At 39.6% G+C, this 22,887-nt stretch overlaps 1 protein-coding gene across 3 annotated transcripts in view; it reads left to right on the top strand.

Moving 5' to 3' along the window:
- The window catches only part of PTPRN2 (protein tyrosine phosphatase receptor type N2), a 647,850-nt gene that overhangs the window by 585,745 nt on the left and 39,218 nt on the right, over positions 1 to 22,887 (top strand). For all 3 annotated transcript variants that reach the window (XM_065050472.1, XM_065050473.1, XM_065050471.1), the window contains 3 exons: positions 404 to 551; positions 8,591 to 8,664; positions 17,496 to 17,573. In XM_065050472.1, the coding sequence (XP_064906544.1) occupies positions 404 to 551; positions 8,591 to 8,664; positions 17,496 to 17,573 (300 nt within the window). The remainder of the gene's footprint in view (positions 1 to 403; positions 552 to 8,590; positions 8,665 to 17,495; positions 17,574 to 22,887) is intronic.

Below are 22,887 nucleotides of genomic sequence, written 5' to 3'. Positions count from 1 at the left end.
TAGTTTTCTCCTGAAGCTCAGTAGCTGGGGCTTTCAAACATTTCTGTTAGCACTGGTACATCTTAGTGTTCTTGTTCTGTGTAGCACAAATAAACTCGAAGTTGACTCTGTTAAGTGAATGAATTAGCTGTGAAACTGAGTGTGATTTGTCTCCAAAGCTCAGGATTCCCGTACTCTGATTTTTCACTCCTGACTTCTTCCCTTCTGTTAGGATAAAGTCAAAGTATCTGAGCTTTTGACAATTTGGAAAGCTGGAAATGAGTTGTGAGCAAGTTCTTATTTGAGAAAGCCCTGAATTATACGTTAAGTCTTCCCATTCTGCTTTTCATCCTGAAATACATTATTTTAGCTTACCTTTGAGCTTGGATAAATCAATGCTTATTAAAGTATTCTTTATTTCCAGTCCTACATGGAAGATCATCTGAAAAACAAGAATCGTTTGGAGAAGGAGTGGGAAGCTCTGTGTGCTTATCAGGCTGAACCCAATGCCACCAATATCGCACTGCAGGAGGAAAACATGCAGAAGAATCGCTCACAGGCTGTAGTACCATGTATGTACACTTTAATTTGGATTATTACATTTTAAGTTCTTCATCCTTTTCTCAATATCCTTTGCACAGTGGTTTCAAAGCTACAGATGACAGGAGAACAGAATACAGAGTAGCATATGTGTGTACTAGAAAACTTATAGCTGTGACTATGGGCTTGGTGCATGTCCTGTTGTCATATCGGACACTGTTTATCTCCTTATAAGTTGCATATATGTTACAAAAATACACAACTCTGTCACATAGCACTGCTGCTGCAGCTGTACCGTCTCATGAAATTCAATAGCCAGAGTGCTTTTCAATGCTGGAATATACTTTCTGTACAAGAGTGGCATCTGTAGCCATTCAACAGAAAGAAGTTTGGCGTGTGTTTAGACAAGTTGGTATCATGTCCATCCAACAACAATACCAGCAGTCTATAATCAGAGCTAGATGATCTGTTTAGCAGATACTCAGCTGTACTGAACAAGCCCCTTTAGGCTTCAGTGGATAAGCCTGCAAACTGGCTTCTCTCTCTGCTAGGCTTAGGATAAAAAGAAAAAAAACAGCCAGTGTTTGTATTCCTAGAATATGCTCTTTCCTGCTCTTTCCTGTAAGAAGCCACCTTTCTAAGCCTGAAATAAAAGCAACATATTTTTCCTATGCAAATATATGTATCTCATAGATTACGTTAGTAATCTATGGCCACACATTTTATTAAGCAACCAATGAAAAAACCGTGAAACTGAGAATATATGCACAATCCACAGCAACAAAAATGCTCTCAGTGTGCCCACAATCCAGATGGGTAGCTTGGCAAACATATATAGCTATTTTAATTTTTAAAGTGCCCTGAAAATATTAATTTTCCCTATGAGAGTCTTGAGTAAAGTACCATTCCTCCTTTAGAAATGGGGAAATGACAGGCAACACATTAAGTAAATGTCAGAGCCAAATTTAGAGTAAAGATTCTTTAGAAGTACATGATAATTTAACTGAGCCCATCAGTCCTTGCATATTTGCTTCAGCAGACTTTGGCTCTCTTGTTTATGTAGTGGTTCTTTTTGCCATACTTTGCTGCTTAGGAGAGGAGTTCACTAGTTTGGCAAGATGAATTCTCCTGAGTAAATATGGTGCTGGTTAAAAGCTTTTTGGGGCAACAGCAACAGTTTACTGACTTCCATGTGTTTTGGAATCAGGTCTGCTGAAAACTTTTGAAGGAGTCACCCTGAAAATTAAAGGAGTGCAAGACTTCTGTGCTCTTTTCCATCCTGAAAAAATAGCATTTAACAAACATGATAGGAAGTGAAAATTGCTCCATGATAATGTGTATTGATCCAAGTTAATCTTCCTGCTTAAAGTGTTCTTTTCAATGTGAATTTAGAGCCAGACCATCTTAAGGTGTTCTAAGTCCCTGCTCATAAATTAAGCCAGATTGTTTCTGGTTGCTGCCTTGGAGACAGCATGGGAGCTACAGGTGTTGCCAGAAGCTGCTAATGGTTATTCAGCCCATATGGGACATGTGTCTGCGTGATACAACCAGCAGTAATATAGAGACCCTCTGACTCTTCTGGGTGGCAAACAATGATAGGACAAGGGGTAATGGGATCAAGCTGGAACACAAGAGGTTCCACTTCAATTTGAGAAGAAACTACTTCTCAGTAAGGGTGACAGAGCCTGGAACAGGCTGCCCAGGGAGGTTGTGGAGTCTCCTTCTCTGGAGACATTCAAACCCATCTGGACATGTTCCTGTGCGACCTCACCTAGGCGTTCCTGCTCCAGCAGGGGGATTGGACTAGATGATCTTTTGAGGTCCCTTCCAATCCCAAACATACTGTGATACTGTGTGATACTGTGACTCAACTGTCCTAACTCTGAATCCAGAAGTAACATAGCTATGGCAGTACTAAAGAGTGGAGGTTTTTAGTTTGAGTGTCATGCCACACTAGTGATCTGGACTATTTGCAGAGCTGAGATTGTTGTCATCATATGGTACCATGTGGATGAATCAGCCTGAGCTGATCAGACTTCAGCTGATGAGTCTCTGCCATTGCTTGTTCCACAGCAGATTGTTATTCCTGTTCTTCCCATCGCTGAGCCTAGACTGAATCGGTACTACCTGGGAAGGCATTTGGACATGGACAGGGTGGCTGCAATTTATCTGAAGCTTTAATTAGAAGTATTTTAGCACATTTAAAATCCCTTAGTACTTTTGCAGGAGGGAAATGCTGTTTTTTGGCTTTGCTACAATGTGGGAACTTCTGTTATAGCTATTAGTGCACTGGGAACTTTACTTTTTGACTGAATTGAACAAGATGACCTGACCACACTTTCAGAAGTTGCTGACTACTGGTAGACAGCTGTCATGTTATATCCTTAAAACTACTTTAATGATGGGTTGACAGTGTGGCATAGAGTTTAAACAATATTAAATTTTGATAAGATGATGGTTATTGTAGTCTCTAAGATTAGACTGATATGAGAGAGAGCCCAGTTTGCCCACTTTTTTTTGACTATGTTTGACATTGAAATTATAGCAAGAAGTCACAGATTTGTCTCATAATAAATTAAGAACGAAAGCTGATATGCTTTTGATATGCTGCAAAGTTGTTATGCTACATTCAGTGTATTCTCAGAGAATAATGCCTTGTTAGCATTTCCTTACCCCTTTTATATTCATAAGCACCTTGACAAGGTGGAACAAGATTGCCAATTCATGTAGAAGATTTCATCTTGGGAAGGCTTCAAAGAGTATCATGTTGTCTTTGTATTTTCCTTTCTTAACCAGTCTTAAAATAATATGATATTATTATTTGCTCATTACATATCTGATGTAATTTCTAGCTTAACATTATCTTTAATATCACAATTTTATCATATCTTACTCTTATACCTATCTTATCTATTTAAAAACAGCTTTTTAAAGTCCCTGGTAGTAAAAAGCCTTGACGCTGCACTTAAGAACTTCCTAGTTTGAAAAATTCTGACCATTGAAGCAATTTGGACATTCTAGATTAACAAAACTGCATCCTTTTGTCCAAACAAAAAGCTGATTGCTGTAATTTAGGACAATGGGATAACTTTTCTTTTCTGTATGAACACATGAGTAGCTCAGTTTGTTATGTCCATACTTTTTCTTCTTGCATCTCTGCAAAATAAAATCATCTTAATAGGGTTAGTACTGTATGTTGTTATTTATGTATACCATAGATACGTATTGGTATTTTAAACATTTGGCAAAAAACTTCTTGCAGTGAACATCTGTCAAAACCTGTCTACTGTAGCTGCGTCTATGGGTCATGGTATATATTAAAGCAACCTGCTTACCTCTGTGTTTTGACTTTCCTCCAAAGGACAGCAAAGCATTTGAGGGCAGAGTGTGCAGTCAGAGCACAGCCAGGGGATGTGCACCAAGGATGGGAACACCTGAGCAGAGGGTACTTGCTCTGCGTGTGTGCGTTGTCCGTATTAATAATGCATGTACAAGTAGTGCTCTGGAATAAATGAATTTGATTTCAGAATTCAGATCTAAGAGTTCCGTTTTGTGCAGATACCTGTGGGGCAAAATAATTATAATCAACAACTTACGGTTCTTCACAATCTTCAGACTCCTCCACATTTGCTACTCCGTGGTTCTTCACTTTCTTACCTCAGTTTAGTTCTGTGTAGTGCTTTGTATGGAAAAAAAAAATCAGTCTAAATCAAGAAGGAAAAGGATGATGATCCAGGCAGAATGTGCCAGGTTAATTGTTGGGAGATTCACTCTGCTCTGTGATGCCTGGATTCAGACAACCCAAAGGCATCCATATTCCTTGTTTCCAGCCTTCGTTTGTTGATTCTGTTCCTTCAGAAGTATCTGGCTAAAAGGAAACAGAAGATGGAAGGAATTAGGTAAGATGTGAGTCTTATTTTTTCAAGCTTTCAATGCCCCTCTGAAAAACAACAAAAGTAATCGATCTTCATTCATAGATCTTCATTTGCTCTGGTGGGGGGTTTGGAGTAGATCTTTCGAGGTCCATTCCGATCCCTAACATTCTGTGATTCTGTGAACAACACCTGGTTTGCATGGAGGCAGCTACATGAGGACACTTGCATCCTAATCTACAATTTCACAGAATCATGCCTAGATAACTTGATTCAATGCATCAGTGTAGGTTTCCACTGATATCTGAGGTGTCCCAAGGATACTCAGGCCAGCACCCAGGAGGGTATAGGTCTCCCATAGAGCCCATGTTTACTGACTAGCTCTGTGTGGGTACCTTGAATACTTCACACATCTCAAATGGCACTGGATTCCCGTGTTTAAACGACTGAGTTGAGAGCAAAACATCACATCTATGTGAATTATTTAAACAGCAACCAATAGTACAGTGGCGTGTCATCTCAGAGGCTTCTGTTTATCTCACAGCAGCCCTGTGATTAATGAATCACAGAATCACAAAATGTCAGAGGTTGGAATGGACCTTGAAAGCTCATCCAGTCCAATCCCCCCGCTGGAGCAGGAACACCCAGATGAGGTTACACAGGAAGGTGTCCAGGCGGGTTTGAATGTCTCCAGAGAAGGAGACTCCACAACCCCCCTGGGCAGCCTGTTCCAGGACTCTGGCAGCCTCACTGAGAAGAAGTTTCTTCTCATATTTAATTAGCAAAGAGCTGGTCACTGCGGTGGGACAAGAGATTTATGCAATGGCCAAAAGTTGGTAGTTGGTTTCCAGTGAAATTAATAGCTTTAGGATGGCTTCATATATGCTGTCTGAGCTTCAGGTGCTGGTCTGATAGGGTACAAATCTTTAGGCCTTGTGTCATACCTGTTATCCTTATACAATGTCTCATCTACAGTTTCTCAAATGGTGTGACATGTCCATGTTTAGCCACGTAAATTAAACCCCGTTAACTGTAACCTAGAAGATATCTGTAAGTAGACTCCAAAAGTTAGGTTTCTCAGTCTATAAATTGAGTTTCTATATACTGCACACTCGTGTGTGTTTTCTTTGTTCTGTCTTGTATCCTCTATCCTTTATATTTTATACTTTATGTTTTATATACATATAAAATACAACATTGTGTTATCCTTCTCCTCAATTATAAGTTAGTACTAGCCTTCCTTAGGAAGCTTGCATCTGCCACACATATCCATCTATACATTTTGCTTTTCTTTCAGCCCTGGCTTCTCTGGAGCGATAGCAAATGCACTGTAGTTCAGCATTCAGCAGTAGCTATTGTAGATATTCGAAATGATGACTAGTCGTAGCTTGACCAGATTGCAGTAGCTAGTAACAGCATTTGTCTTTTCTCTCACTTCCTTTACACTTTCTCTCTACTCTCCTATTTCTTCATCTTTCTTTCTCACTTTTTAGATTGATCTTATGCATTTTCCTTTTTTGTCATCCCCTTCCTTCCTTTTATTTCCTGCTTCTTTTGCTTCTAACATAATCAATATGCAGTTTACAAAAAAAACCCTCCTGTACATTCAGCATTTTCTCCATTGTTGCTTTTTGTTAACATAACAAACTAGTGTCCGTGGCATATTTTTTTTCTTCTTTTTCTTTTTCTGCCTGTTTCTGAAGAGCTATTATGCTAGTTCCTCGAAGCTTTGAGGTGATAACAGGCATAGACAAGCACAATCTGTTCATTGTCAATATGAACGCTTGATGCTGCAATTGAAGCACACATGGGTGCAAACTCTTGATATACACAGAAAACACGTGTACAACCTTTTTTGCACACTTTTTCTGAGTGCAAATACAAAGTCTCACCACCTTTTCCCTACCCAAGAGTTAACATATCTCACCCTCTGTTAAACACTCCCAAGACAGCAGGATAATAAAATAGCACACTAAATCAGAGGGTCTGCTTAAAACATTATGTTTTGGGGTTTTTTTTAAAAAAAAAATATATATATATATATGTATGTATATATCCTGAAGTTACTGATCTGCCATTTGACTTTTATTGGAGAGTCACACTGACATCTGTTTGCTAAATACTGATGAATCACTGTCTGCTCTCTCTCCCTCATCCGTTTGAAAACATTTCACACATTTTCTTTGGTGATTAGTTCAAACACTTTTGCTGTCCAATGGACGAGGCTTTTCCTTAGTGCTTACTTAGCTTCAGATACGTGAGAGACCACATTTAGTGCATTTACCCTGCCTGTCATCTCTTGCATAGCCAAAAGGTTTCAGAGCTGTAGTTCTTCAAACACTCTGTGACAATGCTTATTGTAAGCCTTTCTTTAAAAAACCTTGGGTAGCCCCAAGATCTCACATGTCACAAGTTCATTTTTATTTTCCGTATTTTCTGTGCAGTGGTTTCAAAGTAAGCTGGAAGTGAATATTGTGCATGAACATGTTTCCTTTCTCATCTTCTTCATCCTTCTATTGTGTTGAAGCCTTACCAGAGGAAATAATTTTATGTGAATAGCAAAGAATGACTTTTCATTCATTTGATGTGATTTGTTCACCTCTTATCTTATTCCAGGAGAAGGTTGCTCACGTTGGTGGGTTAAATATTGCTGGTGAGATTGAGCAACTATAAACACACTCGTACGAGCACACCTTTGTCTGTCTCACGTATTGAACTGCCATGACATTACTGCTGAGTACACCTCAGCAGTGCCCAAAACCTGTGTCTCTGCTTTCTTGTGCGGTACTTAAAATGTTTGATAACTCATTTATTTTTCCTTATTGTTAAAATAATGATTGGTACTTAATAGTTTAAAAAGCCAGCTTGTAATTCTGCTATTAAGAGTGATGTCACAGGCCACTAGACAAAGTACAAAGGGGGAGTGGGTGTGTTCCTGTACTCTTCTGTTGTCTATTTAAATAATTGGTGGAAAGATCCTTTCAAAACCACAGTATCCATTTTCACATGGTTATAGAAAGGGCATCTCCATGACCTCTCACCACAATATACTGTGCAGTGTAGGTTTTCTGCGAAGTATAAATTGTACTGGCTGTGTATCAGGTACAAGTTGTTTGAGATCCATATGTAAAAACTTAAACATCTCTTGCATAAATTATCTGCATGCAGTCTGGTCTTTCTTTCTTTAGTCAATGGGAAGGAACAGGCACTTCTCGAGTGCAATTTGGCCTGTTTGAGACAGCTAAATCAGGATGAGATGACTCATGACATAGAAATATTTCTTTTCTCTTAGCAGAAAGTGAGTCTAGATGACTGGAAGAGATGCAGACATCTGCATTGTCACTGTCGAAACACAGACAAATAAAACCCATCCATTACATATATCCTGAAGTAAAAAACAAAACAAAACACTAGAGTTTGGGGTGTACCAGCTCTAGAACTAATTGATCTAGCACTAAGAAAAACACAAGTTTAAAGGTGATAAAAGAATCTTGACAATGGGCAAACATGAGTAAGTCTTCTGTGTCCAGAACTGCTCTTTTCTTCACTAGTGGTGTCTGAACTGGCTACATTACCAGCAGTATAAAACATCTACACGTGCTCCAGTTGTACTACAGGTGCAGTTGTTATCGGCATTTTCTCTTGCTCACGATCATCTCCAAGTGATTTCGTCTCCCCACGTCAGCAGAGCAGCACCACACAGAGCTGCTTTTTGATCAGGACAGATTAACTTATTGTCCAGCTCTCATCTGTACTTCAGTGTTCCAGCTGTTTATTTTATAGAGAAGCCAGATGGACAAAGTCCATCAGCTTCCTTCTCCCCAGACCCTGAAACACTGGAGTGTTTTCTATAATATTGTTTCTTTTCTAGTAATTTGCCTAGTTTAAATCTTAAACTCCTTGAGCAACAGAGGTTCCCCTTTGTCCTATGAGAGGCTGCAGCACATTCTGGCACATCTCATGAAGACACGCTTTCTGATAGTCAGCCTCTGGAATATCTTAGTGCTTCATTCCTGTGTCAGGCAGTGATGCTGTGGCTGTCTCAAGGCTATGCTAGGTTGGGAATCAGGAGAAAATATCCTTTCTGATATTTACTGTTTGCCTGTCTTGAAATTCACATTAATCTGACTTAGGAATTTTTTAACTTAAAATGGGTAGAATACTTGTATAGAAACTTTATTTTATTTTCTCCTTTGCAGATGATCATTCCAGGATATGTCTGAAAGGTGAAAATAGCCATGACAGTTCTGACTACATCAATGCTAGCCCAATTGTAAGTACCGTAATTTATGAGAAATAATCCACATAGTCAGTCCGTGTCTTTCCTTATTGTTAAAATATGCTAACTTGCGGCACTTCACTCAGGTTGTGCAACCTCAGGATGTGAGCACCTCACGACTCTGATGCCTCAGGCTGTCCTTTCAAATTGAAGAGAATTAAATCTTCTGTGTGTGCATGCGATACCCTTCAAGTTTGTGTACCAAGAAAACAAAGTCACTAGATGGTCATCATTCTACCTTGTAATACTGTCAGGTTTTCTGTACTTGATATTATTAAGTTACAGGTTATAAAGTTCAACGCTTAGCAGAGGTTTTTCTTCTCTGAGAAGGTAAAACTTGCTTGCTCTTTTTTCCTTTGTCCTACTAGCCAGGAGAAATGGTTTCTGCGACCATGGGGAGCTGAGCTCCACAGGCTTCTGAATTTCTTCTGCATCAGCAAGTAATATTTCCTCTTTCCTTTCTTCCTCTTTTGCCCTACAGATATATAGCTTGGTGTTTCTGTACCTGTCCTGGTCCTTCTCAGAGCTTGCTGTTTTGAAAGCAAGGACATGATCCCTTACCACTTGTGTATTCATTCAAACTGCAAAATAGGTCAATCCAATTTTTGCCTCCAAATGCTCCAACATGGCCCAGCTGCCCTTTGTCACCCTCCGTAAGCTGAATATGAATTCTTTATTGTATGCGAAAGGTGATAGAGAGAAAAGGTCTCTGTCTTGAGACACGAAACAGGTATGACAGAACCAGTAGCATTGCCCTGCCATAGCATCTCAGTGGAAGTGTTGTATCCATTTTCACAGAATCACAGAATGTCAGGGATTGGAAGGGACCTCAAAAGCTCATCCAGTCCAATCCCCCTGCTGGAGCAGGAACACCCAGATGAGGTTACACAGGAAGGTGTCCAGGCGGGTTTGAATGTCTGCAGAGAAGGAGACTCCACAACCTCCCTGGGCAGCCTGTTCCAGTGTCTGTTACCCTCACTGAGAAGAAGTTTCTTCTCAAATTTAAGTGGAACCTTTTGTGTTCCAGTTTGAACCCATTACCCCTTGTCCTATCATTGGTTGTCACCGAGAAGAGCCTGGCCCCATCCTCCTGACACTCACCCTTTATATATCTGTAAACATTAATAAGGTCACCCCTCAGTCTCCTCTTCTCCAAGCTAGAGACCCAGCTCCCTCAGCCTTTCCTCACACAGGAGATGCTCCACTCCCTTCAGCATCTTTGTTGCCCTGCGCTGGACTCTCTCCAGCAGTTCCCTGTCCTTCTGGAACTGAGGGGCCCAGAACTGGACACAATATTCCAGGTGTGGTCTCACCAGGGCAGAGTAGAGGGGCAGGAGAACCTCTCTGACCTACTAACCACACCCCTTCTGATACACCCCAGGATGCCATTGGCCTTCCTGGCCACTTTAAGGGGGAAAAAGGCACTGTGTCCGTGACTGCCATGAGACTGCTAGTATTGGAGTCACTTTTGCTCATGGTTCTTGTTCACGTTAATTGGGCACTAAAAAGTTATTACAGAGAAACTATAAGAAAGAACTTATGATGGAGAATTAGATCTCACTGCAGTGAGCCATTACTGTCTTATTTTCCTGGAGAGTATCACTCCCCCAGTAAAATCACTTTGTGTGGGCAAGGCAGCTGACAATTTGCAACAGCATGAAATTAAAGGCTGCTTCCTTCCAATGTTGTTGACATTTTTTCTTAAAAAAACTCACAACTACATAGAAACTCTTCTCTGAGGTTTGTTCTTGTTGCTTCCTGCAGAGTTCAAAAACTTTATTGCTTCGACCGAATGTTTTATTCAAAGAGTTAAGAAATACACAGAACCCCCAGAAAAAGTCTTCAGGATGATTTTGTCTTTGACTTCTGGTGGAGGGTAAACCAAAGCACCTGCATGCTGCAGGGCTTGCCAGCTGCCGTTTTAGAAGACGGAGTGGATGCACGCAGATTAGAGCAGGTTTTAGAATACTTTTAAGTATGTCTCTGACTAGACCAAGCTCTAGCTGGCCCCAGGATCAGGAGATCAGAGTAACCTGGCACTCCAAGGAATATATTTCTTGCTTGTAAAGTCATGCACAGAGGTCCAGCTCCAGGGCTTCAGCGCTGTTTGTCCGTCTTCAGGGAGCATTCAGTGAGTTATGTTTGGTCAAGCCTTAATTTGATAGTAGAACCTGAGAGGTTTTGTGACAAGCAGAGGAGTGGGAGGTGTTAACTGGAAGTGTGATATTGTGTTCTTGTAAGAGTTTGGTTGTAATTTGCATGGCTACAGCACGGTGCAGAAGTGAAATTACAGCATCTGTAGACAGTGCTAAACCAGGTTCAGTGTTGGCAGTAGTACGGATACTGTGTACCAAAAAAACAAGATGGGCTTTTGCAACCTGCCCAAAAGTCTGTGTAGATGCAGCTTAACTGTTTTTAGTACGCAAATTTGCTTGGGGAAGGGTAAATTCTTGCGTGTATATGCCTGTTGCGATTCTAATTCTGGATTATAGTGTAACTGTTCCCTTAATTATGCTGGAAAGTATTAAATTAGGTAGTGTTGGAGGTAGAGAGTCAAGACCAAGATACCCCATTGATACAACTGGGAAGAGATTTGCTTTGTGAGAATATCCAAAGCTAATGCAGGCAGAAGCTCTCTGCTTCCACAGCTTTTACTCTTGTGGTTTTACAGGGAGTTGTAATTTTGCCCTCTCATACAGCACTTAATAAGGGTATTTTCTTCTACAAGGTTAGAAGATATTACTTTTTTTCTAGCTTTCCCAGACTAAAGAGTTTTGTTCAATGAAACAAGTCACACTGATGAAGCAAAAATTCTGATGGTTGTCTCTGTATCTCTTACACAAATATTTCTATGCCCAGAGATAAGTAGGTGCACAAGTGTTTCATTGAATTGGGACAAGCATCCAGTATCTTGCATAGCCATGAAAAGCTGCCAAGAGTTCCTCTTGAGTTCCTCTTCTTCATGGTAGGACAGGGACTCTGCTGTGTGGGAAGAAGTGCCACAGCCCACATTTGTGTAGATGACCCATTACTCCAAGGAAAGAGATGCTCCTGATGTTTTTTTGAGTTCATTTCACTAAGTCAATAGTCATTTTGCTATTTTGAAAGCAGTAGTTAAAATGTGTGTTTCCTGAAGCTGATGCAGTGGAACGTTGGTAGGAGGAAATCACTACTTTGCAAGCCCGTAGTTTGGAAAGATTCCCTGCAAACTGTTTCATTTCAGAACACATTAAATATATTCAGGTTAGTGTAAATGTGTTTGTTAATCTGGTATAGTTTTTGTATAATTAGTAGAATGTAGGAGCCTCTGTTCTCTCCACTTTGGAAGCCTACTGGACTGTTATACTGGGCCCTCGAAGTATCAAGTAAATATTGCAGAAGCAATATTTATTGTGTCTGTACAGCTGTTGCAGCCTGAGCTGGACATACATGCTGCTACTACTGCCGTTTATTTGAGCCCTTTTCTGTTAGCAGACACACATTTAATCAATGTCTTTTTAAGTGTACAGTGGATGTGGACTACCAGTAAGTCTGCCTTCATTCGCTCTTGCAAAAATCCTTCCATTTCTTTCCTTCAGACTGCTGCCTTTCAACTTAAATAACCTCAGCAATTATCATGTCAATACAGGGATGTTTCTGATGCATTTGTGTCTTGCAGTGCTTGGGTTAGGAGTGAGCATTGTAGTGAGCTGCAAGATGGGCATTAATAGCACAGGATCAGTACTGTCTGAACTGACTAGAAGAGGATTTTTCCTCCCTACACGTGTGAGATGTCTGGTGAGGGAAGAGTGTAAAATAAAGTAATTATATTTGAGCTTTGGAAGGGGAGGCTTCCAGTCGTGTACATGTCACTGGGTATCTCCAGCTTCTGGGTCAGTGGTCCAGTCTCCAGCTGGGGCTCACTCAACCTTAAGTTAAGTCTAAATGAGTGCAGCAGCACACCGTAAAAAAATCCCGTGCTAGACAATGCACTGGCCACCTGCCCACATCCTTTCAAAGAACGGTACCCCCCTCAAGACCTCCTTTCTTTCCAATATGTTGTGAAAACTGGGGATAGATTGATGGCCTCCCCATAGCTGCGAGTGGGTGAGGAGAGTCAGCAGAGATTTAGTCCAAGTTCTTCCCCATGGTCTTTAATTTCACTGTAGTGTGAGGCCAGGCAAAATGAGTCCTTGGGAGAATTTGCAGGGTAAAAGTGGGGTAGAAATCTGTTCCCTCCTCTCTGAAATAACATAAAGTACTATGATAATAACTCTGCTATCAGCAGCTGAATGAAAGGCTTGCAATTACAGCACAAGGAGACCCTGACTGTGCAGAATAAAACTGTGATAATTACATCTGTCATATTTGTACTTAGTCCTCATTAAATTTCGGGAAAATCATCCAGTAGTAAATAATGTGCAATCTTTGCTTTTAAATCAGAGGTCATGAAAGTAAATAGGAATTCTGTTTTTCCTCATATGGTGTCTGAGAGAGAAAAAAATCCCATCAAGTACATTTAAAAACTCAGTTTGCTTATTATTGAAGACACCAGACTGAGGAATGTCATTAGCATGACAGTTTGTTCAAACACAGCATACAAATTTCATCACCAAGAATAGACTCTGAAAATCATAATGGCAGTCACAACCAGATTTACTTCTTTCATTCCATTAGGGGTTTTAAAGGAAGGATTTAAAAATTGTTTTAAATTTTAATTCAAACATGAAGATGAGGGCTAGTCTACCTTTTTAATTTTAATGCTGAGGTGAATGTGATTGCAAAGTTCATCTGCATTTACTGGATACACCTTCTTTTACAAAAACAAATATATTTTTCTTTAGTGACTCTGTATACTCTGTGTAACAAATACATGTATAAAAGTAGATTTTATTGGTATTATAAACACAACAAATCTGGAAACTACCTAGTAGCTTGGATCCAAACAAATTTTTAAGGCATTCAACTTTTTTTCCACTATATTTATTCTACACTAGATCTCATTCTGATCTCATATGGTTTAGGAATATTTCAGCTGGACTCAAAGGATTTAGATCAAGGCAAATATGGTGTGACTGAGACCACATCTCACCCAGTTTCTTTCTTTGTGGGAAGTATGGATCTGACAAGCTGAGGGGGAAGGTAAAGGACAGCAATGAACTGGAGTATCATTTCCAGGAGATTTCAAAATGGTCCTTGTTGCCTATTGACTCCTTTACTTCAGTTTATAGTTTTAGATGACTGCTTAACAAGCATCTACATGTACCACTCTCAAGTCCAAATACAATACATTTGAGGATTTACTCCCAGAATGTATTGATTTTGCTGTATTTCATCAGCATTATCAGTAAAATCAAACAGCAGCATGATCTCTATCTAAAAACTCAACAAAATTCAGACTTCTTCAGGGAATCCTTGCAAAGTAAGGCAAAGATAAGGCAACTGGATAGTAGAACTCTTGCAGGAAAAGCTAAAGGAGTAGCTTTTATTCTCTAGTAAAGCAAAGGTGGAATTGTGGTCTGATTTTAATTTAACAATGATGCAACTAATTGTGATATATGTTCTTTCAATATTTTCCTACATTAAGGTGCTGTAAGTCAGCTTTCTTTACAAAGTCCTATAGAAAACCACAAGTCATGCCACTAACCAGTTTAACATATAGGGACTTTGTGGTTCGGTTTTCTGAAGTATTTCTTTTCCAACAGTAAGTCTGAAGGCTCCCCCTTTTTGTTTCCATTTTCTTTTCACAGGGGTAGCGACAGAAATCACCACATTCAATTGCATGGTCAGTTACAGTAATCCTTGATCCCTTTCTTTCCCTAATACAAAATCATGGAAAAAATAAATTGAAGCATTATCAGCAGACCTGCCTTTGTTGTACTGCAGCAGAAAATGAGAATTCCACCATAGCAGAACAGTTGTAATAATTGCAGCTTTTTCTTTCTCCAAAATGGCTGTTCGATCCAGTTCTGATGTGAGTCTCGTGAACTTTGTGCTTTGATAGGGGCACAGAGGGAAAAATGTTGCTCATTTTGAGCAGTTACTATTAGAGTGATTCCTGAAGGTTGTTCTGATGTAAAATGCTAGCAAACAGTCAATTTTTGTTTTAATACTTGATAGTATGGAGCCTGCTGTTCTCCGTCTTCTCTGGAGAATACATTTTCTGTTTTATTTTCATGAAGTGAGAAATCTGAGGGCTTCTTGAAAGAAGGTAATGACTACTGACATAAAAAAAAAGCCTTTTACTTGATCTTTGATTAGTTAGTTTAAAACCCATTACTGACTTCATTTCTTTATTCAAACTTTTGTTAACTTTGATAGATTAAGATGCCCTTGGTGTTCTTGGTGACCTTGAGAGAATAAAAAGAACAAAACAAAAACATTCAAGAACCATCCCTTGCAGTCATCTACTCATGTCAAACTGAATGTGACCAGAGTAGTGATTTTTCACAGTTTTCTATGTGGCCTTTAAAACAGTACATATAATAGAAAATGGATGAAACCAGGAATTTCATTTAATTAGTTTAATCTTTGTTCTTATTTTTGTTCAGTTAAAGATCATTTAATAGTGTGATATGGCTTTCTGCCATCTTCTATTTGCTCCTAGCAAGAAGAGTTTCTGCTCATAATTGTTTTCTGTGCAACACAATGTGCTTGGAATGTAATAATTGTAATTGTCTTTTGAATTATTGTTAAACTGCTGATACACTTCACTACACTGTGCTTATTGTAATGTTTGCCACGTTCCAACAGCACCTTTGTGACAGAAGTTGATTAATGCTGAAATGCCAAGATTGGCCTGTTCCTGATTTATCAGTCGAATGTTGAGAAGTATTTCCTCCATGACAGCGCTATTTGCATCATCCTTGATTTCTCCTGCCTTTGTTTTCTGGCATGTCTATATACAAAAGAATTTAGTTTAAGAAGAAATTCAAAGTAAATTATTATCTTTCTAAAGATGGGTGTATTCACTGGGGATTCCATTTCCAAGTTAGGCTCTTGGCTGTTGGACAAGTGACATTGTTTTAAAGTGGATGCAGCTTACAACAGTTTCCACTGGGAGCAGCAAGTTCTCTTTGGTGCAGGTCAATTTTTCTAAGCTAAAATTTTTAGTTCCAGCATAGGAAAACATTTAAGCACGTGATTAAATGCTATGCATCTCTGTGGGATTCAAAACAAAACAACAGAAATTAATTCAGCCATAATGGAGGATACAAAAAAATAAGCCTGACTTTGCTTAATCACATTTGCTGTTGTTTTTAGCTCTGCTTAGTTCAGTGTCTCAGTTCTTACAGAAAAAATAGTTGCCCATTTTGAAATGGTTCCTAAGGTTTTTCTGCTAATACTGCTTTCTGAAGAAAGCAAGTTTTTCCCTGATCTGAAAATACCCACAGTAGTAAATGTCCGGCTATCAGAATTGCTTTTGTCAAAAGGCGAAGGAAGCAAGGTTGAAATTTGTTGTGAGTAATTGCCTGTTGTGAGGAGTTATTTGCTGATAAGCAAAGCATCTCAATGAAGCTCAGAATAAAATGATGGTATTATAGCCATCCTAGTCAAGGTTTTTTATAACTATGGGTGGTGAATCAGAAGTAAGCTTTTATTCTAAATGGATTCAGTGACTTCATTCTACCTGTGTTGTGTTGTCATGGAGAATTTTAATATTAAGTCCAGCTTAATTATACATCAGAAAATTAAAAACATAAAAGTGTTCTCTTCCTTTTTGCAACATGCATCATATTGTTGTTCTGTTAGAATAACTTACATCTGTTCTTTTACGGTTCTTCCCTCTTTTATGTTGCACATAATTATGAGGTGCCTTTTACGCTGACATGTACCATCACTGAAAATTTTGATAGGCTATGAATAAATTCAGTAGATGCCTGTTAATGCAAATGTGACTCACATTCATTCTTATTCAGGACTTTACTTATGGAAGAGAATCGTGTATTGAGACAAATTCTGCCTTCAGCTACATGGGTACAAGTTAACTCTCGTCAACTTCAGTGTCACTGAGTCACACTCACGCATCTGAGAGCTGAACTGGGGCTCTTTTCTTTATTTTCAAAGTTTTGTCTTGCCCAGTCCAGGGTTAGAATGAGTTTGTTTGTTTGTTAATCCCATCAGCAGATCTTCTTTTTCAGCAGAATGGGTCCTAAGATTTAGAACCAAGAAAACCACCCATCAGTTCAAAAACATTCATTGTAACACACTAATCCTATTTACTCTTGATGGCTTTGTTTCTCAGATTCTTTATTTTTTCTGCTCAGTGAATTTTCTGCTCCTTGAATTAAATGTAATAATTAAGGTCTTTAAGCAGAACTTCCTCTATTGATGCCAAATCCATGCATTTAGATAAATCAGCTAACCAGAAAAAGCCAGAAACTAAATTTGTTCCCCATTTTTGCTGTTTTTTAGTTACATGTGCCCTTGACTGGCATGGTGGAATTGGAGAACATATTTAGATGTGTGGAGCATTCTTAGCACTCCATGTAGAAAAATGTTTCAAATGGCTCCTAGGTTGCTATGAAACCACAAGTACTGATCTCTCAAGTAAATGCTTTTGTCAACTGCCATAAATGATCTTTCACTGCATATTGAAGACACAGGACATTGTTCATCATGTGTGCTGATACTCATCTAGTAGCATCAGCCTTTTGTGGAAAAAGTTCTCCTCTGAGCTTATAAATAGAAATAAAATTCTTTACTTGCCAGTAAAGGATGGAGGGATGTGACAGTCCTTTAGGAAGTCCCTTGTTTCTGCTCTCACGTACTTTCTGTTTCTAAAACAGCAAGGGATTTTCTTTTAAATAAAACCAGTGTGTGTTCTCTCTCCTTATTCCGTCCAGATGGACCATGACCCCCGAAATCCAGCATATGTTGCCACCCAGGGCCCTCTCCCGGCTACTGTCGCTGACTTCTGGCAGGTAAGTTAAACATCTCTTTGAAAACTGAATTTATGTTACAAGTCAAATGTTTTCCTGTGCTTCCAGAAATGTAAGGTGTATAAAAATCTGTTGTGCTAGAGTCACAATAGCTAGAAAAACCTTAGTTCAAGTGTCTTTTTAAAATCTAGTATCACAGAATCATAGTATTTCACGGATTGGAAGGGACCTCAAAAGATCATCTAGTCCGATCTGCCTGCCAGAGCAGGAACACCCAGATGAGGTTACACAGGAAGGTGTCCAGGTGGGTTTGAATGTCTCCAGAGAAGGAGACTCCACAACCCCCCTGGACAGCCTGTTCCAGGCTCTGTTTCCGTCACTGAGAAGAAGTTTCGCCTCAAATTTAAATGGAACCTCCCATGTTCCAATTTATTCCCATTGCCCTTTGTCTTACAATTAATTGTCACCAAGAAGAGCCTGGCTCCATCCTCATGACACTCACCCTTTACATATTTATAAACATTAATGAGGTCACCCCTCAGTCTCCGCTTCTCCAAGCTAAACAGCCCCAGCTCCCTCAGCCTTTCCTCACACAGGAGATGCTCCACTCCCTTCATCACCTTTGTGTCTCTGTGCTGGACTCTCTCCAGCAGTTCCCTGTCCTTCTGGAACTGAGGGGCCCAGAACTGGACACAATATTCCAGGTGTGGTCTCACCAGGGCATAGTAGAGGGGAAGGAGAACATTTATGTATATGGCAAGCTAAGAAATAGTTGATCTGGAAATTATATTGAAAATCTCAGGCCAAAGTGTTCACATTTTAGTGCCAAACTTCAGACTGGGTCTCTGTAATTAAACTGCTGCCAAGGATTGGATGATTTTCAGAGGGCCTGGCCTTCTTAAGGGTGTAGGCAGAATTCATTGTCATTCTCCAGATCAAAAAAGACCTAACATTATGTGCTGTGAATTTTTCCATTGAAGCCTACTTCTCACATGCCCCAGTTCTCCAAAATGCTTACGCATTTTCCCTGCCACAGGTAGCTGAGGTAAAGGCCAAGTTAAGACCCTGCTGCATAAAGTTAAGTAGGTGCATAAATTTTTGCAGGACTAGGGCTAAAGGCAGTAGTTACTAATACACAAATACGAGCTTACTTTGCATGCTTGTTTTTTGCGTGCTCAGGCGGCTCTCAGATTTGGGAACACACACACTGCCAGGCTAGGTGTGTGTGGTGGCATGAGAGATGTGCTGCACTAGCTATTCCTTTATAAGTGTAAAAATGTGCCTGAAAGCTTGCTGAAGCTGTCTGGGGAGGAGGCCAGCTGGAGCTTATCAACACAAACGTATGTTTTTATTTTTTTGGTTTGTATTATGAATTTAGAAGCATTTGTTCTGAAGATAAAGAATATCTGTGTAAAAATTACAGAAGTGCCATTGTATTTTAGGAGCTTTGCATTGCCTGAAATCATCTTCATCACTTGCTCTGTGATTAGGAGGTGTTAACTCATACCTGTTGAAGACGCTTTTCATGTCACGATTTTCTGCTGTTTCCGATGAGGAATAGGGATGCTTTCAAAAAGTTTGTTTGATTCGGGGTGCTTGGATATTTAGATGCTCAGTCCGAGATATCTTGGGACTGGTTTTTAGAAGTGCAGACCAAATGCTTTCAGCTTGAAGTCAGTTGAGCTGTTAGTCTGGCTTAAATTTTCAAGTAATTTAAGATTCTTGTCGACACTGCCTGGTAATTAAACACAATTGAGGAGACTGATTTTTTTCCTTTGGCAGGTGGATTCAGTATAACAGGCACGATACTTGAAAATTTGTTTTTAAACATGCAAAATCAAATACCATGTTAGCTGTTCTGTGGTGATATTTTATGATTCCTAAGGCCCAGGTTTTTAAATTGTATATTTTTGCATATTTGTATATTTTGTTTGTTTTTACCTGTAACTGCACCTTTGCATGTTGCAAAAACTTATGTTCTCATTTTCAAAGGAGGCCTTTAAAGAACACACTGCTGACACACAAATCAGAATTAATCATACAAACATAGTATGAAGGATATATTTTGTTCTTCTCCCCTTGCAATTTGAACAGCTAAGCAATGTGTTTGCACAGACACAGATTAGAACTGAAATGTTATTTCTTTGTTCTGTGATCCAATTGTCTTCATTCCAACTTTGCACTCAAAAGGTCTCTTTCTTGACTTTCTTTCTTCGTGCTATTTGTGAGTGGAGAGCCTTCACTTTCCTTCTGCTCTTTCTAGCTATTTCTCCTCCCAGTTATCCATCAGTGAAAGTTCACTCCATCTCCCCACCAGATATGCTGTAAACATCTCCACGGAAGCCATCTGGCAACCATGGTTCAGCTCCTTCTCAAGAGTGTCCATTTTTAATGTGATATTCTTTTATTGTTTCTTCTATTAGGTCCCATAGAAAAGTTTGTTTCTTATATTTACGTTGATGATTTCTGTCAGCATAACAATCTGCCTATGTCAGATTTGGTCCATCATCCACTTTTCATAAACTTCCTACAGATCACATGTCAATGTGCTGGTTCCCACCCCAAGCTTTTTACGTGGCCAAGGGTATCAACCAGGTATAATAAACAAACCAGGAGAGATTAACTCCTTACAGAACACAGTGTCCATAACTTCTGAAATGTGGTAGGTCCATCATACAAGTCAAAAGCCGTGGCTTGGAGTTGTTGTGGTTTACATCCAGATGCAGGAGCAAAGTTTACATCCATTTTTCACCTTATAGTACCTGTTTTAAGTTAAAACAGGGAAACCTGAACTTGCTATGGAAAATAGAGTATGAACTCCAGTCAGGGCAGAATCCTTTGGTGTTTACTTGAATACAGTTTTCTGTAGATTATACAGCCCATGGTGCTGCCACCAGGGATTGTTTAAAGATTCAATTATTCATTCCTGATACATCTTCTCAGTGGTTCTCCTCCCTCTCCCTCCTCCACTTAATACCAGCTGTTGCTGAGCTGTGGTGCTTTTTTTCCTCCTTCATGTGCTCAGTGAAGCAGTTTTGTCACTGATAGTGAGAAGAGGGACTGACTCCAGAGAGACATGGGACTATTCTGCTATTCTTTGTCTAAATGCACAATGTCATGCTTTAGCAAGTCCAACAGAAACTCTTAGAGCTTGTCATCCCCTTCTATGGCAATATTTACTAGATACTGTTACAATTGTTTCCACCCCTGTAGGAATTTCAAGCTGATTTCTAGAAAACAGTTGTCTACATAGCATTCATTTTGGCATTTACGACACAGCTGATAGCTGTAATGAGATCCAAACCACTCCTGATTTGTCTTGACTATCTAGATTTCATGCTCAAATTCCAGACACTCAGTTTCTAAAACTAGTTTCCCTTAAACTTGCATCAGATTCTTCCACCTGCCAGTGACTATGTCTACCTTAGCAAGCAGTGTGGCACACTAGGAATGGATTTCTAGAATGTCACAGTACTTCGTAGGTTTTACTTTAGACCAACTGTTCAGTGGTCCAATGGACCAAATGCCTGTTGGTGGGGAGAAGGCTGCAGATGTGTCTGGAGGAAGCTTCTTCCAAAGGAACCCAGTTCCTGAGGTCTAACACTGCTCTGCAGTATCTGCTGCTCCTCATCTCTGTTGCCTACATGTTCATCTGGTCACATCCATTATCTCTATTTAAGACCAAACAGATTATTTAGTTTTGGAGAATCTTTTTTTCTAGTTTTATTGGCAGGCCCCTCTAAAGCCTGCTACGCTGATCCAGTGCCCAGGATTTTTGTGCAAGTGCTATTAGACACTCAGCAATCAAATTCCCATTTACTGCTTTCAGGTTGCCCAGATCTGAACAAAGATAATGGTCAACTCAGCGTCTTCTCTTTCCCGCACTGGGCAAAGCTTTTTTGTAAAACAGCGATGGTGTTTTTTCCAAGCTCATCTTGTTCAGAATTCTTATTGCTGATGAGCAGATCCATGCCTAGTACCACTGCGGAACTGGAGGGGGACCCATTTCAGTTATCTCACTAGTGACTGCATCTTGGAAGATTGTCCTTTTTGGTAAGGTGAGGAAGAAGAGCAGGTGTTTTTCTTCAGTACCATCTAACTTGGGCCACTAGAGCTGTCCACCAGACTCAGTGTTTTCTGTACACATTTCTATTCATTTGGGTTTTCCTGTTGACCTGAAATGAGCTTGATGAGTCTTTGAGGTGGAGATAGTCTAAACTCCCGTATAGTCATTTTCAAATGGTGTTCAAACAATTTTTTTTATGTGTTGTAAAAATAATGATAAAAAAAAAAAAGGCAAGAGTCTTACTCTGGCTTTTCTTATGGTGTAAGACCACTTCCTGGCATCAGCCTTCTACAGTTGTCTGTGTCCCTCTGGTTTCCTTGTCCAGCTCCTTATATTCTTGGCACAGCTCCTCTAAGTCAGAGAGTGCCAAGTTAGTTCCAACTTTCCTGGCTTACCTATTTCTTTGGAAACTTTTTAGCCTGCAGGAGTTGTGTTGTCAGTCATCTCATTGATCTGTTTTGCCACAGGGCTTCCTAATCTGCCTGGATACTCTGTGTTTGTGGCTCAAGCAGAGATTTCATCTCTGCCTGCATGTCATCTCTTAGACTGCTCTGGAAATTTTCCAGCCACTACTTTAATTAATTTTGAAAAGCCTCCAGCTGATTTAAGTCTTCTTTTAATTTCATCTGGTCTTGTTTTCATCTCTTTTTACCAATTACTATTTCTGAGAGATACCTCCTTCATTGATTCTATTTTGGTTCAGTGGGAATTCCACCTCACAATTCCCTTTCTTGAAAACTGGATGCGCCTCCTCACATGGTATTAATCCATTTTTACCTGAGTTTTTAAACAGTTTGCCGGGTTTGTGTGCTGTTTTCTTCTCAGCTGGAAAGAGAATTCATCCTCAGGATAGGGTTTTGCTTTGATATAGTTCCATTTTATTTACAAAGAAAGTACAGAGTTTTATTTCCTTGAACAAAGGCGAAATCAAATAGCAGGCAATGATTTCTTTTTTTTGTCCAAACCTCATTCACCCAGTGTTTTACCCCCAACCTCTCTTTCAGCCTTCTACCAGGATTATAATGCTAGTTTTTCAGGCTGTATTGGTGGTTTCTTTATTCCTTTTACACATTTTTCCTGCTTATCTGGATTAATCATCTTGACTTGATTAATGCCTCTCTCTCTCTGCATTAAGCATATCAGTTTCTAGAGAAACTCATGGGTCCATATGCTTCACGTTTCTCTTGTTTTTGATGATAACTTCTGTAATTTCAGTTATCAGGCTCCATAAAAGAGTTTGCTTGTTTCTTACATTTATCTTGAATGAAAGGTGATGATTTTGTCCAGCAG

The sequence above is a fragment of the Columba livia genome, chromosome 2 (genome assembly GCF_036013475.1).
Source record: "Columba livia isolate bColLiv1 breed racing homer chromosome 2, bColLiv1.pat.W.v2, whole genome shotgun sequence".
Classification (NCBI taxonomy): domain Eukaryota; kingdom Metazoa; phylum Chordata; class Aves; order Columbiformes; family Columbidae; genus Columba; species Columba livia.
The sequence above is the reverse complement of the archived record's forward strand: the minus strand, read 5'-3'. Positions and strand labels throughout refer to the sequence as shown.